General features: G+C 44.1%; 1 protein-coding gene across 1 annotated transcript in view; it reads left to right on the top strand.

The window, feature by feature from the left end:
- LOC145397006 (uncharacterized) overlaps positions 1–19708 on the top strand; it is a 109716-nt gene that overhangs the window by 76018 nt on the left and 13990 nt on the right. The window contains exons 8-9 of the mRNA XM_080270229.1: positions 2103–2283; positions 9542–9652. Of these exons, the coding sequence (XP_080126355.1) occupies positions 2103–2283; positions 9542–9652 (292 nt within the window). The remainder of the gene's footprint in view (positions 1–2102; positions 2284–9541; positions 9653–19708) is intronic.

Here is a 19708-nt window from a genome sequence, read left to right on the forward strand (position 1 = left end):
AACCCGACAAAATCTTCCGCAGGTATACCCATTAATGTTTAATAATATTCAGCTTAATCCTGCATCATCGTTGAACATGCTTGGGGTTTCATTTGCTCAGGACTTGTCTTGGAAAGATCATATTACATCTCTTGTAAAATCTGCTTCCAAGAGATTGGGTGTGCTAAGCCGACTCCGTTCCTTCTTTACCCCTGCACAATTGTTGACTCTATACAGGGGTTTTATCCTCCCCTGCATGGAGTACAACTCCCATGTGTGGGGAGGCTCCTCACATACAGCTCTTCTCAATAGGGTGGAGTCAAAGGCTTTTCGTCTCATTAACTCTCCTCCTCTTACTGACTCCCTTCAACCTCTGTCTCTTCACCACACTGTTGCATCTTTATCTCTTTTCTATCGCTACTTCAATGGTCACTGTTCCTCTGAAGTGTCTGCATGTGCTCCTCCACCTCTACGACAGGCGCGTAGCACCCTGCTAGCAGCAAACTCTCACCCCTTTTCTGTCCAACTCTCTAATGCAAGAGTTAACTGTTAGTCCCAGTCCTTCATTTATGCAACAGGTCAACTCTGGAACTGTCTCCCTCAGTCTGTTTTTCCTGCAACCTATGATCTCCAGTCTTTCATACACAGTGTGTCCAGGCATCTCGAAATGAATGGATCTTGAATTTGGCTCTCAGTTGTATTTTGTTTTTCTCTTGGAAGGAATAGTTTTGCGGGCTCTTTTCCTTTGGTTCCTTCTTCCTCACATAAAAAAAAAAAAAAAAATGGGAGGTGGGCAGGGACAAGCAACATCATCAGTAGGCCTCCTCTACCACTGATGTAGGGTGGGAGGGGGGTGCTTGGTCCACGAGGCCGACAAATGCCAAACCCTACAAAGGTAGGCAGGCCTCCAGAGTAGATGGCATTGCCAGCCACGCTTCATGTTCTGCCACCACGTCAAGGTGACCCCTCCTCAGCGAGGTTCATGCAAGCACATGTGATCTTCGTTCTTGCTAAATTGCTCTCTTTACTGATAATTATTTCATCATCCCTCTGCACTGCTCAAGTCTTCTGAACATTTTTCTCTGTATTGATAATTATTTCAGGATCCTTCACAGTTTCATTACATAGATTTCAGTTTTACTGTCATTATCTGGATCAGCCAGTAATTACATAAGGGAACTATCGCCTGCAGCGTCTGGAGGCAGAAACTGATGTGTTGCCAGCAAATCTTGACTTCAGGTAACTGCTCAGAAGTATGGGGGGAGGTGGTGGCAACCATCATCCACTCACCTGAAGCAGTGCTACCTACTCCATCCTTCATCTTTATCATCCTTTTTCTCTGTCTGCCCTCCTTCCTTCCTATATCTCCCATCTTTCCTGTTACTTTTTATCACTCTTCTCTCCTCCTCAGTCCTATTATTTCCTGTAACCCACGATCCATTTACAATGCTAGGTGGTAAGCAAATAACCAAATAATGGGGTGATGTGAAGCCTCATATGGTGCCCCTGTTACCAGAATTGGGAGACGCAAGTGCGGCATCCATCCAGGACCAAACCTATATTTTCTCATCTGTGCCTCGCTGTGGCGAGGCACTGTCTGCAACAAAGATAAATGGGTGTATGGCACAGGACGGCCCAGCAGGGGCGGTTGCTTGCCTGGTGTTAATGGGTCTGCTTGGCCAGACAAACCTGGGTTACTTAGTAACAACAACTCAGAAGTATGATGGTCCAAAAATGGCATCAAACCATGATTAAATTGTCTAGAAACTTCAAGAAATATCAGCATAATGCCATTTTCCAAACGAGAGACAAAATTTTGCTCTGGAGAAAAACACACACACACACACACACACACACACACACACACACACACACACACACACACAAACAGGGTAACATGTCTGATATTCAGTGTTAATATCTCGCCACTGTGGCTTGACAGAACACACCTTTATTGTGCACTATCACAGGTGAGCAGACTTGACTTCAGATCTTTCTAACACTGTTTCTTAACTTCTCAGAAATTCTTCCTCTGTTTGACTAGAATTCATATGATGATGATGATGATGATGATGATGATGACGATGATGATGATGATGATCTCTCTTACCCTCCTCCCCCAGTCAGTGGAATCCGGGATATATCGAGAGGTGCGGGAGGCAGAAGAGGCTGGGAGGGTCAGACATCACACAATAATGGAATTCTCCAACGTGATCAACACAATGGTTCGACCCGGACACCATGTACTTGTGGAATTCGAAATGATGATGCTTATGATGATTGGACAAGACTACACCAACACAGGTGTGTGTGTGTGTGTGTGTGTGTGTGTGTGTGTGAGAGAGAGAGAGAGAGAGAGAGAGAGAGAGAGAGAGAGAGAGATTCATTGGTACTTTAAGATCCTAATGGACCTCGATCTATTGCTAATTAATATCATCTAATGTCACCAATAAATATGTGTGCGTGGGATGGGGTTGTTGCTAATGTGGAAAATAAGTCTCTTTAGTAGAGATCCAATTCTCTGTTAAATTTGGCCCCAAACTGCCATCTCTCCATCTTGAATGTTGAGTTGTAACAATAGATTAACAGTAAAACACAAGCCCATGGTCACGAAGAAGTGCTACGGAAAGGATGCAGAGCCGCAGCTCTCTCTTTCTCTGCCAGTGAGCAACGTGAATCTGGGTCAAATTAAGATGAAAGAAAACTAAATTAATTTTTCTCTAACTTGTCCTAAAAATGCCATCATTTCATGAAGAGAGAAACCTGTATTTTACACAGGAAAAATCATCTGAGAAATTACCAATAAGTCGGGAATCGAACCCGGGACTCTCAGGTGAGAGCCAGGCAGCATACCACTACACCAAGACCAGAACAATCTTGTAACCAACGTCCATCCGCCCCCACTGTGGGCCTGAAGAGGGTGAGTTAACCCCCTGGCACTCGGGCAAGTAGATGGTTTTAATCTATCCCAAGCACTTACGGCAAGTCAGAATGAAGATTGATTGATTGATTGATTGATTGTAGTAGAAACTGGCGGCACAACTGCTATGGTCATATGCCGCCGGACAACAAGCTAAAACACATGGCAAATAAATTGTGTATAGTTAATAACTTTTTCTAGAAATAATACACTGAAAATAATAAAAGAATAGTTAAAAGAGAAAACAATTTCTTATAAAAGTGGAAGGAGGCCCGCCTCCTGAAGAAAACCAAAAACATCAGTAAAAACGCTATGGACTCCCCCAAGCATTGAGGAGAGACAGTAGGCACCATCTACCCCTGTATGCCTATGGAGGAATCTCCTACGCAGGTCCCCCAAACTTGGACACTCGACCAGCAAGTGACGGACAGTAAGGGGAACAAAGCAATCATCACAGTACGGTTGAGTCTCGCCACTCATCAGGAACCCATGTGTAAGCCGAGAGCGCCCAATGCGAAGCCTAGCAAGAGCCACCTCCAATCGCAGAGGCATGGAAGGGAGAACCCTTGGCACAACCACTCTCTGGAAGACCTCTTTCAGCTTATTATGAGCAACACCATCCCAGCGTCTCTGCCAACACACATGCATTCTGTCCCGCAAGTAAGGTGTTAGATCAGATGCAGGAAGCAGATATTCTGTTGGGGGCTGTTGAGTAGCCGCAGCCTTGGCCAATGCATCCGCAGTCTCATTGTCCACCACCAACTAGTGCGGGAACCCAGCAAAAATCCACTCTCTTCCCCCGATGACGAATGAGGAACAGCCACTCCAAAATAGCTAAAACTAAGGGATGGGAAGAGTTAAAAGAGTCCAGGGCCAAAAGCGCCCCTTGAGAGTCACTAAAAATAGTAAAATAATTGTCAAGATGAACAAACACCAACTTCAAGGCTAAAATGATGGCTGACAACTCTGCAGTAAAAACTGAGGCAACCAGAGGAAGACTACCTCCACGGCTAAAATTGGGAAATACCACTCCAAAACCAACACCTGATGCGGATTTAGAGCCATCAGTATACACAGGCACAGAACCACCATGACTAGAAGAATGTTCTAAAAATAACCTTAAAAGACACTGAGGAGCGACAAAATTTTTTGAACCTGCAATAGGCCTGCAGAAAATTACCTTGGGCAATCTCCAAGGCGCAACCCTCGGGATCCGAACAGGACTGACAAGTACTGCTGACAAACCAAACCCCTTCATTATATCCTGAACCCTATAGCCAAATGGACGAGGCATGTGAGGGTGTCTACTATAACACAAAAGACAAGACTGTTTCGTCATACCCTCACAGACAAGTGAGTCTGGAAGGTGACGAATCTGGAGCCAGCACCGTACTGCAACAGACTGACGCAGTAGATCTAAGGGAGGCACACCAGCTTCCACCAATGAGCTGGGAATTGGAGAGGACCGAAAAGCCCCAGTTGCAAGGCGAAGACCAGTATGATAGACAGCATCTAGAGTTTTTAGTCTTGGTTCTGTGGCAGAGGAATATACCTCACAGCCATATGACAGCTTAGAGGTTACAAATACCTGAAACAAATGCAAGAGTGTCCTTCGATCAGCACCCCAAGAGGTATGGGACAGAACCCTCAATAGACTGAGTGCCTTCATACATGATGTTTTAAGATTTGCCAAGTGTGAGACCCATGTCAAACAACAATCAAAAGTCAGGCCCAAGAATTTCGTCTCTGTCACACAACGGAGTCTCCTGCCACAAAGCTGGAGATCAGGGTCCGGGTGTACCCCTCTCATCCTACAGAAGTGCATAGCCACAGTCTTTGAAGGGGAAAACCGAAAACCCCTGGAAGTGGCCAAGGCAGAAATCTTGTCCAAGGCAAGTTGCATCCGCCGCTCAATAGCAGACATGCGGGAGCCAGAAAACCATATATCTAAGTCATCCACATAAAGGGATGAGGATACCCCAGCAGGCACAGTGTCAATGATATCATTAATGGCCACTGCAAACAGGGAAACACTTAAGACACTCCCCTGCGGGACACCTTCCTCCTGGCACAGTGGCACAGAGAGGATAGAACCCACACGGACCCGAAATACACGATCAGTCAAGAAGTCTCCAAGCAACACAAGCAAGCGACCACATAAACCAAAGGCATGAAGTTGTTGGAGGATGCCATGGTGCCAGGCAGTGTCATAAGCCTTCTCAAGGTCAAAAAACACAGCCACAAGATGTTGCTTGGAGGCAAAAGCTTCACAGATTGACGCCTCAAGCCTGATAAGGTTGTCTGAAGTGCACCGTAATTTACGGAAACCACTCTGCGACGGAGAGAGAAAGCAACCCTTCTCCAGAAACCACATAAGCCTGACATTGACCATCTTTTCGAACAGCTTGCACACACATGATGTTAAAGTGATAGGGCGATAATTGGAGACTTGGGAATGGTCTTTACCAGGCTTGGGAAAGGGGAGGACAATACCCAACTTCCAACTCCTCGGAAAAGAGCCCTCACTCCAAACCCTGTTAAAAAGGTCCAATAAAAACTGAAGTGAATCAGGCGGAAGATGACGTAGCATGGCGTATGGAATATCGTCAGGCCCAGGAGCAGTGTCACGACACTCTGAAAGGGCAGCACGTAGCTCATGGAGGCTGAAATCTAAATTATACAGCTCTCCCCCACGAGAGCGAAAGTCAAGACCCAGCCTCTCCTGATTCCTACGAAAGGTGGCAAATGGCTGAGAAGGATCCTTTGTGGAGACAGCGTAAAACTGATCTGCAAAAGCAGAGGCTACTGCATCTGGTGCAGACACAAGTTCTCCGTGAAGGCGCAACACTGGAGGGGAGGGGGGCGAGAATCTACCAGAAATCTTGCGCACCTTTTTCCACACCACAGACATTGAAGTTGAAGATGTAACTGTAGAAACATACGACCTCCACGAGTTATGGCGAGCATTTTTCATGACCCATCTATAGTGAGCACGTGCTTTGCGAAACTCTATTTTTAGAAAAACAACATTACGATTGGCAAAATACCGACGAGCAGCTGCTTTGTAAGTTCCCTTTGCTATGGAGCAGTCATCATTCCACCATGGCACAGGTCTCTGGGAAAAAACACCAGAAGTCCGTGGGATAGAATGAACCCCTGCTGAGAAAATGGTCTTAGTAAAATAACATTCGGCATCATCGGTAGTTGAAAAATCAGTAACCCTGTTGGCAAATACACATAGTTCCTCAAAGAGAGACCAATCAGCCCTGTCCAGACACCAGTGTGGCAGACGGGCCACAGGAACAGAGCGAGTAGGCTGGACCACTACAGGATAATGGTCACTACCATGTAGATCATCCAAAACCTCCCAAGAAAAATCAAGGGCACAGTTAGAGGAGATGGTAAGGTCAATGACAGAATACGTGCCAGTCTTCCATCATTTAGGACAACCAAATCTAAATCCCCAACCAAAGAGGCAAGAAGATCACCCCGGGGATTTGAAAGTGAGTCACCCCACAAAGGATGGCGGTCATTAAGGTCACCAAGGAGTAGGAAAGGGGGTGGAAGTTGGCTGATAAGGGTTTCTAGATCAGCAGGTATAACAGGAACGGAAGGTGGAAGGTACAGACAACAGATGGTATAGCACCTCCCAACGTGCATCTGTACGGCTAGAACTTGAAAGGGCGACTGAATCTCAAAGGAAATAAAGGGGACATCAGAACGGCACAAAATTGCACATCCACCGCTGTGACCACGAGGAGGAGATGCATGGAAGGCCTTATACCCCCTAATGGAAGGGAACTGTCTGTCCCCCACCATTGTCTCCTGAAGACACACACATAGTGGGTTCAGAGCAGAGAGTAATAACTGCAATTCCTCCCAATTTGCCATGGCACCCCTACAGTTCCACTGAAGACAGATTGGTACCGATTGAGCCATAGTGATTAGTATTAAATATTATGAACTTAGAAAGCTATGTAGCAACCTCGTTGGGAAGGGAGTGAAAGCCCTTCTTCCTAGGCGTGGAGCTCTGCCTCACCAACCGAGAAGGCAATGAAGATTTAGAGTTTCCATGAGTGGAAGTACCCTTACCCCGAGACATGTCCCTCCAATCGCCAGAATGAGTCCGAAGCACAGAGACCTTCTTGGAAGACCCACGTGCCCCGTCCGCACACCCATGTGAGGGTTCAGCTGGCACCTCGGGGCCAACCGAACCCCCTCCAACCAAATCATCCAAAGGTTGGCTGCTGGGTGATGGATCAGAGGGAGCAAGCGACTGAGCTCTATGAGTATCTAAAGACCCAGGCCCCACCACACCTGAGGAAGAGGCAGGGACGGGAATCCTAGAAGGGCCATCATGAACACCCACAGACTTAGACGCCACCACTGGCTGGGTTGTCGAGCTAAGAGCCCCCTCAGAATCTTCATGTGGTACAGAAGTTTGAACCTTAGAAGGAGGGGAGTCACCCAAAAACTCCTCACTTCTCACTCGTTTGAGGTTGGCAGATGCATCCTTCATCTCTGCACCAGAACTTAAAGCATTAGAAACTATAGTGCCACACTGTAAAAAAGAGTGAGCAACAGTAGCAGAGCGGGCAGATGGTACAGGAGCAGCAGTCGGTACGGAAGTAGCAGCTGATACAGAAGTATGAGAGACGCTGTTTTTTTTGGATATGTCAGGACAAGGATGCACAGGAAGGACATCGGGAGTTTTGGATGTGTCAAAGCAAAGTGTAGCATCGACACGGGTGTCACAGGAGGAACCGGAGGAACTGGGATGGGGGAGGCACTCCCAGACGCTGGAAGAACCACCGCTGAGGGGACACCCCCAGAGACAGGAGGCACCTCCCTGGAGGAAGCACAGCTGCTTCCAGGCTGCACTCCCTCAGTGGAACCCCCCGGGCGAGAAGGCCGGGAAGTAGAACCCCGAGAATTTGATGGGGCATTGTGTGATGGCAGGGGCACCTGCCGGGTAGCTTTATGGCGAGACAATGCAGCAGCAAAGGTAACCCCAGGGCGAATGAACCGCTCCCTTACCCTGGCCTTTGCCTCAGAAAAGGAAATTTTCTCCTTCGTTCGGACAGAAATGATCTCGTATTCATATTTGTATACTTCGCAATCCCTTGAGGAGGCTGCATGTGCTCCTCCACAGTTCAAACATTTAGAGGGTTGAGAACAATCATCTATACCATGAGAAATTCCACCACAATTTCCACAGACCTCAGGAAGGCCAGACACTTCCTGCCTGCAAGAACGGCGGACGTGACCAAATCTTTGACAATAATAGCATCTTCTAGGTCGGGGAACATAAGGTTTAACCTTTAGCTTCCACCACGCAGCAGTGATAACCTCCGGCAAGGTAAGACGGTCAAATGTCAAGATAAGAGTGGGCGTGGGGGTTAAAACCCCATCAACCTTCTGCATAATTCTCTGTACTCCTACAACACCCTGAGGAGCCAGCCCCTCTAAGAGGGAAGAATCAGAATACGAGAGCAAGTCACGAGAATACAAAACCCCCCGGGACTGGTTCAGGACCAAATGACGAGAGGCAGATACAGGATAACCGGCGACCACAGTTAGAGACTGGATGCGTGAACTCTCCTGTTCATTCCTGGCTTCTAACAATAGAGAGCCATCGCCCTGCAAAGAGACCTTGGGGGTAAATCCACATGCTGTTACTAGACCACTGTGAATCTGAAAACAATTCAGGTTCCTGAAGGAAGTACCATTATCCATTTTGATGACTATGTATTTTGTGTATGAGTGCTTTACAAATCACCAAGTAACAGCTCCATACAACAGGCATCTTCATTCTCAGTTTTGGCAGACGAGCCAGGGGGTACAGGGTCATCGGCCAGAGAGTGACCAGGTGATGCCAACTCGTGCGGCTGGTCACCGACCACACGAGTGGGTATAGAATTTTTCACAGTATCCATAAATATATTAGTGAAGATAATTTGGCACCAGGAGCCAAGGGAAACCGCCTACCAGGGAGTGAGGGGACTGAGCGCGGTCTGATGGGAGCGGGGTACCTCGTCCCCAGAAGGTGTCCCCAGAAGGACACCCCGTGATGAGAAAGTTCGCTCCCACCAGTGCAGAGACCCCCTTCCCCAACATCCCCCAGCCCAGAGACCCCCTTCCCCAGCATCCCCCAGCCCAGACACCCAACCAATCAACTCGGGACAGCACCGAGGCGATCCCTCTGGAGGACAGCACCGATGACCCTTACGGGTAACCTACGTTTCGGGCAGCGCTTAGTCAGACCCCTCACCCACAACCCCACCCGCATGGGAGACCCTGCCGGATGTCGTTACATCCACGGGCAGGCTTGTGGGATCACTGGGGCACGCAGGCCCCCCCACCACGGCAAGGTGGCTGCCCACGGGGGGGGGGGTCAGAATGAAGAGAGAAACCTGTATTTTACACAGGAAAAAACATCTGAGAAATTACCATGCAGAATTATAACAATAGATTAACAATAGAATATGATGTTAGTCACAAAAAAAATGTGTCATGAAAAGAATGTAGTGCTGGTACTGTTTTTTTTTTTTATCACTAATTTACGTGAAATAAGCTAAAAAGGGAGGAAAATCTGTGCCATGTTGGAGTGAAAAGAGTAATAATATTGTCGTCATTCTCCAGGGAGATGTGACTTCTACACGTCAAAGGAACGGTTCCTGCCCGCGATGCTGTCAATGATAGGCCAGAAGGACAGTCCTCTTGTTCCAGCACTTAGCAAAAGGGAAGTGGATGGTTAGACGGTGTTGGGTATACTATTTATTCTAACCTGGCCTCAATTTGCTATCTCTCAATCTTGAATGCTAAGGTGTTAAAAGTAGATGAAATCTATAATTTGATGTGTAAAGATGGTTGGACGGTGTTGGGTATACTTTTTTTTTTTTTATGTTAACCTGACATACAATGGCCTTTTCTTAGTCATGAATACTGAAGTGTAAACGATAGAAAAAATACAGGAAAATTATAATGATAAAGAATGAGTGCAGTAGAGAGGATGATAACCCGTAGCTGTATCAGTTTCTGCTACTGAATTATGTGAAAAGGACTGCTATACCTGTCGCCAGTCAACTTGCCTCTTAAGCACATCCTCTCTCATCCACCGCCCGAAGAGTGGACGAAGAGGGACGGGGCTACGGCTGCAGGAAGAAGGCAGTGGCTTAAGAGACGAGGGGTTCATATTCTCCTCTGTTAGAAAGTTCCTTAGCATCTCTTCCTTAACGATTTATTTTTTTTATATGGGTGGTTAATATCAATTTGTGTGTTATTTATGCTGAGTATGACGAGTTGTGAATGATTTAAATGACACAGAAGAGGATAGTACGGAGTAATAAACGAAATAAATCGCATACGAATAGGTGTTGCGGAGCTTCCTTAATCAACAAGAACACAAACCAAGTTGCCTAACGACAGATCTGAAGGACGAAAATCTGGTCCAAGTTAAAGTGAAAGAACTATAATGATAAGATATAGATATATTAATCTCTACGTCGCCCTTGAATCCATTATGTAACGTAGTACGCGGACCAACCATAATTTATCATCAGAACTGTTCTAAAAATAAGCAACAAAACACATCGGCTTGCTTTCTTTACCACGAAAAGTTTTATTGGCACTTTTGTATTTTCTGAGGATTTATTTCACAGCTCTTCAGGCTTCTGAGTATTTTGAAGATTCGTACACTAATACTGATCCAATTTTCTTCCAAGGTAACAGACTCATGGACTGCACATAATTACTGAAACTATCTTTTAAGTGTATAATACTTCCCCGTCTGAATCTAGTTTCTCGCCTGGCACAACTTTTCGACAGTGGCTGAGTCGGTAGAGAGGTGGCTTGTAGTCCCAGTGGACGCGGTTTCAAATCCTCGCTGGAGCAGGAAACAGTTTAAGGAATTGAAGCAGTACAAAAGTGCCCAGCACTATACATGCATTGTCCTGGGCACTTTGTAATGCACATCCCCCCACCCCACCCCCATTGCATAGTACTGGGCATGCCTTCAAGCATCCCCTACTTCAACCCATGACCAGGACTATGCACGCGTAGTCCTGGGCAGGGGTTGTACTGCCCATCCCCATTATTAGGTCACATAGCTCCTGTCCAAATCTACACAGGGCTGAAGTGTTTTAATCACGGTGGGACAGACTTCTGCCTTCCTAGGTGGGTGGTGGAAAACTGACCAAAGTGAGTGGCCTTGACCAACTTTCACCTGGCGAAAGACTCTCTCTCTCTCTCTCTCTCTTCCATTCTGTTTTCTAAGTTCTTATTCTCCACAATAACTACAGTTAACACCACCACTACTATTACCTGATTTAAGTAACGTTTTTTCATATAAAGGACAAATAAAAGTAAAGTGAAACAATTGAAAACATTAATTAATAATGTTATTCCTATTGCTCACATTCTAAACCGAGACATATCAGGTAGTGTGCATCATTCAGGTACAGTGGGTCTGCACATTTAAAGCACAATATCATGGGTATCTTGTGTGGGTCATACAGTGTTTCCAAATGTTCATCTCACTACAGTTCAGCTAAGCGTGATTTCGCATAGTTATGCTCGAGTTTGACAGCCATCCATAGGTCATATCCCGGGCTTGTACCTAAGGAAAAAATAGTCCAGTAAATCACTCTTAGATACAGTGAAACAAACACTTCATGAGTCCCTCGTCAAAGACGCTTACCCACCCGGTTCTCCCATTTTCCATAGATGTCTGTCGGAGTCTCACCTCCGGAGGTTTTTATATCCATCTCTAGATTACCAACAAGTACCGTCATACACCAATTATCTATTATGGAATTGCAAGGACTGATACTTACCAGTATGTAGTGACTACACTCTTCACGGAATATTCTTGCATAGGCAAAACGAACATTATTTGTATCTACTGTATCTATCTATATACCTAGGCTGCTTCCCCCAAGGAAGGGGAGGTAGCCGAGACAGGACGACACACTCTCCATTTACTCATCCATTCAAACACATTCATTCACATCTTAGCCCCAAAGGGGAGAACGGACAGATCCTCACTGCACCACACCGCACAAGGGTCAACTGCGCAATGCAATCAGTGACATCCGCAGCAGGGCCCGCCAGCAGAACTGGTTTACCCCTGCCACATCATAACAGACCCATCCCCTTACCCGCACCTGACCTGACTAGCTGATCAGACCAAATGCGGGAGAATATCCCCTCAGGGTTGCGTCATCACTTATTTATTCACAATTTCTCTCCATTTATTTCTGTCACGGACAGCCACTCTTCCTTGCTCAACAGACATCCCTCTCACATCCAACACTCTCTTCACACTGTTCATCCATCCTATTCGTGGTCTTCCTCTCAGCCTTACACCTCTCACATCAGATCTAGTTATGTTTTTCACCAATCGCTCATTATCCATTCTCTCCATATGCCCAAACCATCGCAACACCCTCTGCTCAACTCTACCAGCCATCTCCCGAACAACTCCAGTTCTCCTTCGCACTTCATCATTCCACACCCGATCCATACGCGTCACTCCACACATACTCCTCAGACACCTCATCTCCATTACATTCAAACTTTTCCTCTCTGCTACACCCATATTCCATGTTTCAGCCCCATATAATGCAGTCGGTACCACAACACCCTCATAGAGCCTTCTCTTTACATCCATTCTAAGCGAACGACATTTAAACACTTTTTTCATTCCTCCCAGCACCTTTCCTACTTTGTAATTATATTTATTCAGACAGTGCGTCGGCAGTCAGGGAGAAGTACAGGAAAGTATTTATACACATATTTTAGTACCCGTTTATCGTTCCCGGCATAATTATGTTGGCGGAACTGCTTTTTGATTATCATCATCAATCTATCTACACCCTCTGTACATGTGACATGTAGGAAAAAAAAAACATAGGCCCCGCAAACGTAGGAAGAAACACTGCAGGTTGAGGGTTGTGTGCACAATTAAAATGTTTTATTTCTTTAAAAAGTTACAAAATGTTCAGAGTACTGGTTGGGTAGAAGACCATATGAATCAAGGAAATATATAACGTGATCCTTTATGAAAAAACAAACCCAGTGACCCATTTCTCCAGTTTTTGAATTGGGTAATATGTTAGCAATGATAAACACAAGTCCAAGTTTGTCAGGTATTTTCTCATGTATCATTTCATGTATCATTTCATCCCCAGAATTGCTTAATACAGTGAGGGAGTAAATTTTTACGAACCACAGTTTCAAATTCTCGATCATTCATTTTTCTTTAACCTCTCACATCAGAATATATCTGCCGATCATTATTTATTCTTAGAATTAATTGAATGTCTCCGAACATCAGCAGGACACGATTAGACCCACTGGCTTTCTTGAATGTTATTTTTATTATCAAATTTCCTGTGTATTCAGGATCAATTGCATCTTTAACGTCCTAGGTAATAGGTCTAAAACTAAAATTATTCTTCCCTTGGTATAGGCCTCATAGTTAAGGAAGTGATCTCGATTGAGACCTAGAGCCTTCAAGGTATAATGGTACAGTGACGAGAACTGATAAGCAAAAGAGACTGTGAAGTTATACAGACTTCTCCCACTGACACTTACAGCCATTCATGCACAAATCTCTGACGGGCTTCCACCATTTGCCCGTGTCCACTCTTCTCAGTAAGGTGGACGAATCAACACACACACACTTACAGCCAGCCCTGACAAGTTAGCATAAGTCATATACAAAGGATTCTTATTATACGATCCAGAAAAAGCTCCCATATCAACTATGCACTAATACAGTTTGCTTGGAATACAGTTCTCCCAAGGGTTGTCAACAGTCATTGAACTTTGATTTTGAGCAATGACTTAAGATTTTATCACCTTTTTATTATACACATACTCTACAAACGACCCTGGATCAGATAACGAAGCATTAAGTGCAGCCATGGCCGCCGGCTGAGGAAAGACACGGGTAACCCACAGTGTACACAAATCTAAGAGGAGCTTCATTTTGTCCCCATCTTGATGAGTGTTGATAATAAAACTCGGATTAGCAAATTCAAGTCAAATATTGACGTCAGTGTTATGAAGTAAATATCCATCCAACCTATTTCACTCCATCAGTAGTGGACTACATAGATGCAGTCCACGTTCCTTAGAGTAAGAAACCTTTTTCCCTGATCACTGAGCCCAACAAAATAGTCTTCAGTATAAGTATCTCCTACCCTGTATCATTTTCATCATTAACTAAATAACAATTTTACCAATAATCCCTACTTTGGAGGGACTAATTGTTGTGAGCTGCATAATTATACATGCAGTTATTTTCAACCTGAATCCCATTTAAAAACACGGATACATTTTTAAATACTGTATGCAATACTGCATTCACAAACATCATATTATTATCTTCTACGAGCATGGAAACTCAGTCTGCTTTTGTAACTCGTAATTTCAACTCGAAGGCTAGAGTGTTTATATCAATGAATGACCTATCAGCTCTAGGTATGCGAAATTTTTTATATTTATCGGTTATTTTTTGATCAAAGCCTACATTTATGGGCAGAACATCCATATCTTGCTTTGAAGCAACTGATGATTTTATCATCGAGACTCTGTGAGGACGAGGAAACATTTCTGATATGGCAAATGAATAATTACTGAGAAGGGATTTTACCCCTATTCCCGAAGCAACATCAAGAGACATGTTACCAGAATCAGATCACTACTGTATTTTAACTAAGCTATATTAAGTCAGGTACATCCTTTTTATAACGCTTCTGTAATGTCCGCCTCCTCTTTGACTTTCGTTTACATCCTCTTTCATGGTCTTTGAGTGACTCCTTTCAGGGTTGTTATACCGCTGTTTCAGAGAGTCCTTCAGATTTGCCTTGTCATTAGATACATGCTCGAGTACCCCTCGTCCCATACCCAGAGGTTCAGGAACTACATTTTTTTAATTAAAAAAAAAGGAATTACCCGTTTCCCTATGCCCCTTAGAAAGTAAAAAATACCAGCCCTTCTTCCTCACATAAAAAAAAAGCCCCCCCTTGGTGGTATGCTCGTATAGGACTCCTAAAAGTAATTATATCACTTAGAGCCCCTCCTCGTTTGAGTAGGAATGAGTCTTTGAATAGGAAGAAGAATTCATCTCCGGAAGGAGGAATCAGTTTAGTACGCATCATGGTGTCAAAAACAGTAATGAGTCTGTGAACATCTTTACCTACGTCTTATATGTAAAATACAGATATCGGTGTGATTGTCTTCAAAGTATATTGGTCCACCATTCTGATTAGTAATATTTATGGCAACACCTTCCATGGTTGAACTGCTAATTGTTTTGTACATTGTAGGATTAACACCCTTACTTGTCACATCATTCAGTATATTCACAATTTGCCCCCAGACTCGTGAAGGGATAACCAGGTCAGAGTACACATATAAATAATCATTGGAACCATCAGATCTGGGTGGCTATGGACCTATAATTTTAACAGGATTGGAGTTCGAGGATGAAGGACTTTCCTTTTCAGTTTTTTGAAATACCGAATAATAAACTCTTGGTTCAAACCCCAGCACTATGGCAATTTGATGAGCAGCCTCCATTGATAACTCGGTGTATAAACGATCTGCATCATCCCCAACTACATTTTTTGGATGACAACCCTATCTATGTTGTAATCTATCTATCTATCTATCTATCTATCTATTGCCAGACGCCTCAATCCCGTTTGGGGTGGCCACAAACAAATCGCCTCCAAGTCGCCCTGTCCCCCGCCGTTTCACTGCCCTGCTCCCAACTCACACCCCCCACTCTCATATACCTCTCCACCCCATCCCTCCATCTCATCCTCGGCCTCCCCCTCCCTCTTCCCCCCTCCACCTCACTCACATACACTCTCTTCGTCAGTCTTTCACCCTCCATCCTCTCCACATGGCCAAACCACCTCAGTGTGTTCCTCATAACGCCTCCTATCACATCCACATCCACACCAGAACGTTCCTTTATATCTTCATTCGTCAGCCTGTTTCTCCATGTGACTCCACAGGCTCCTCTTAAATAACTCATTTCCACTGCTCTCACTCTTGACCTGTATCCTTCCAACAACGTCCAAGTTTCACTTCCGTACGTTAGAGTTGGTATCACAATTCTGTCATGTAGTAAATTTTCACTTCCATGCTCACTTCCCTGTTTTTTATCACTGCTTTCAAAGAACCAGCAACCTTTCTTCCCTGCTGTACCCTTTCAAGCACTTCACCCTCCAAACCTCCATCCTTACTCATCACACAACCCAAGTACTTAAACATACTCACATTTTCCAATTCCACACCATCCAACCTCGCTGTCCATTCACTGACTTCACCTCTCTCAAAGACCATCACTTTACTCTTCGCTACATTCACCTTTAGATTCCGTTTCTTACACACTCTCCCAAACTCATCCACCAAGCTTTGCAGCTCCCCTTCGTCTTCACTCAACAACACAGTATCATCTGCAAACAACAGAACAGGGAGTTTCCAAACACTATCCTCTCTCACCAGGGCCACTCCAACATCCACTACCCTACCTTGTACCTCTTTTATTACACCATCCATGTACAGATTGAACAACCATGGAGACATGACACATCCCTGTTTCAACCCAACCTTCAAAGAGAAAAATTCACTTAGTTCACCATCCACACGCACTGCAGCCTTTGCACCATCGTACATACTCTTCACAGCATTCAACAACTTCCCATCTACTCCATATATTCTTAACACTTTCCACAATCCTTGTCTATCCACCCTGTCATATGCTATCTCCAAATCCATGAAAGCCGCATACAACTTCTTTCCCTTCTCTAGAAACTTTTCCACTAAAGATCTAAGAATGAATATCTGATCTACACAACCTCTTCCCTTTCTAAAGCCTCCCTGTTCCTCTCCAACTAATTTCTCTGTTCTTTCTCTAACTCTGTCAATAAGTATCCTACCATACACTTTTCCTATTATACTAAGAAGACAGATGCCCCTATGATTACCACACACTTCTTTTTTCCCTTTTCCTTTGTACAAGGGAATAATTATAACTGACTTCCAATCCTCTGGGACTCTACCTTCCTCCCAGGCCAATCTGCACATCTTCCACATCCATTCTACTACTATCTCTCCCCCATGGTTCAGTATTTCACCACACACTCCATCAATTCCTGGGGCTTTCCCTGATTTTACTTTCTTCATTGCTTCCACAACTTCTATCCTACTGATTTCTTCCTGTCTTCTCACCTCTCTCCTTCTCCTAGCCATTCCCCAGCCACTTATACTCGCATTACTTCCATCATTTATGTTCAACAATTCCTTAAAGCGTTCTCTCCATTTGCTCACTTTTTCTCCCTTCTCCACTAGTAATCTACCATTTTTATCTTTCACTCCCCTGCTAACTTCACTTCCACCCTGTCTTACTCTTTTCACCTCTTTCCAGAACATTTTCTTACAGTCCCTCCACTTTACACTCAAATTCCTTCCAAATTCCTCATCCACTCTTCTCTTACTCTCTCTTACTAATCTTTTCACCTCTCTCTTTCTTTCTACATATAACTCTCTCTTCCGCCTCTCAGCTTCTTCCACGGCCCTATTTCTCATCCATTCATTGTATGCTTTCTTCTTTTGTGCCACAGCCTGTCTCACCTCTTCAGTCCACCACGCTGTTACTTGCACCCCCCTCCGTCTTCTCTTCCTTCCACACACCACATCACATGCTGCACATATTTCTTCTGTAAATATCCTACAGACACCTTCCACGTCTCCCATCTGGTCCAATTCATATTTGCCCAATCGTTCCTCGACTTCTCTTTTATACTCTGCCTTTTTCTCATCCTCTTGTAACCTTTCCACTCTCCTTGCAACTACTCCTTCCTCTCGTCTTTCCCTTCTTCTATTCCCCCATCTTACTTGAATTTTAATTCTGGCCACCACCAAGTAGTGGTCAGAAAGTCCACTCCCCCAACCTCTATACACTCTTGTATCCATTACACATCTTCGCATCCTTTCATCCACACACACATAATCAATCACTGCCTTCTTTTCATTCAGTTCACCACCCACCCTTCTCATCACTCGCCATGTATACCTGTGAATCATTTTATGCCTGAAGAGGGCATTGGCTATCACCAACCCCCTCCCAGCACAAATGTCCTCTAACACACTCCCATTCTCATCTATCTCAGCAGGCACACCCCACTCACCAACTATTCCATCCACCTTCACATTCCCAACTTTACCATTCATATCACCAATCAAAAACACTCTCTCATTCCTTCCAAACTTTTCCATGCACACTTCTACATTTGTCCAGAACTCTTCTCTCACTCTTCTAGCACGATCTTGCGTTGGCGCATTCACACACACAATCGCCCACATTTGTATTCCAACTTTCAACTTTACCCACACAATCCTTGACCCAACTGATCCATACTGTCTTATGCTCTTCTTCCATCTTTTACTCACAACTATACATACTCCTTCCTTTGCCCTCTCATTCTCACCTACTCCTGCACATATACCCCATCCATACTCCCATTCTCTCACACTTTCTCCTCTCCATTTTGTTTCAGTTATTCCACATACATCCACTTTCGCACCCTCAAGCACCTGGACAATCTCTCTTTCTTTCACCTCATCATTCGCTCCCCTTACATTCCACGTAGCCATTTTCAAGTCCTTTGTCCGGTCCTGGGTCGTCATCGTTTGGTCAGTCCTTGTCCGAGGCTTATTGTTTGTTTTTTTAGTTAGTTGTTTTCCGGGGAGGGGCACTAACCCTCCGCCAACGCTTTTAGTCGCCTTTTACGACAAGCAGGGATACTGGGGGAGTATTCTTGAAAACCCCCCTTACCCCCAGGGGGTAATCATAATGCAATATTTGCTGGTAAGGGAAATAATCAGCATACGTTTCTTGAATAATATCCTGAAGTTCTTTCAACATTTGACACTAAATGGATTCGATTGAAGGTACTAAATTGCGAGAGCTTAAGTTGGAAAAAATTTGTTTCAGGTATATAATTATACAAATTGTACTCATAGTCTTCGTTTTCAGATCTAATTATTCGTGTCTGAAAACCAATTTTACATTCCAGATCACCATTTCTGAGACAGTAATAATATTTTGGGAATAAAATATTACTTAACCCAACTTCCTATTCATGATTTGGATCTAGCTGCTGTGGGATAATGTGATTCTGAAAGTTCGTTGTGGTATTATCTGGGTAAACATCTCCACTTGCAATGGAAGAGAGATAGAGGTATATGTCATCAGTGTCTTTCAGTGACATGTCTGTTTACCTTGTAGAATACATACTAACAAAAAATACTATATACCATTGTTTTATAGGTTAAGAAAGCTAGAGATTTGTATTTTTTTTTTTTTTTTTACTTTTATTAACAATTTACACACGAATTTTTATCAGCAAAAAAAAAAAAAAGTATATACTTAGAATTACATACGATCACCCACGAACCTCTTACAGGCTATTATGACTAAATGCCAGTAGTAGTCAAGAGTAGATATGCAAGAGCTTCTAAAGTAAATCTGTGTTTCAGTACTGAGAATTATATACCATCTCCCCAAAACATCTTACAAACTACTATTAGTAATCAAATTTGAGTATGCTTAGTTTTGATAAATATTAGTTTCATAAGTAATATTGGTGTAAGTAATTTCTCCATATTAATGATTTTCATTTTTTATCAGGATTGATCAATGGCCTCTTTTATGTAACAGCTTCCATTTCTGGCTTCTTGCCAGGCAGTGGAATCATCATAAACATTTAATACTCTAACATTATTGTT

Source organism: Coenobita brevimanus, chromosome 40 (genome assembly GCF_032717465.1).
Source record: "Coenobita brevimanus isolate Jiangsu-jjx chromosome 40, ASM3271746v2, whole genome shotgun sequence".
NCBI lineage: Eukaryota > Metazoa > Arthropoda > Malacostraca > Decapoda > Coenobitidae > Coenobita > Coenobita brevimanus.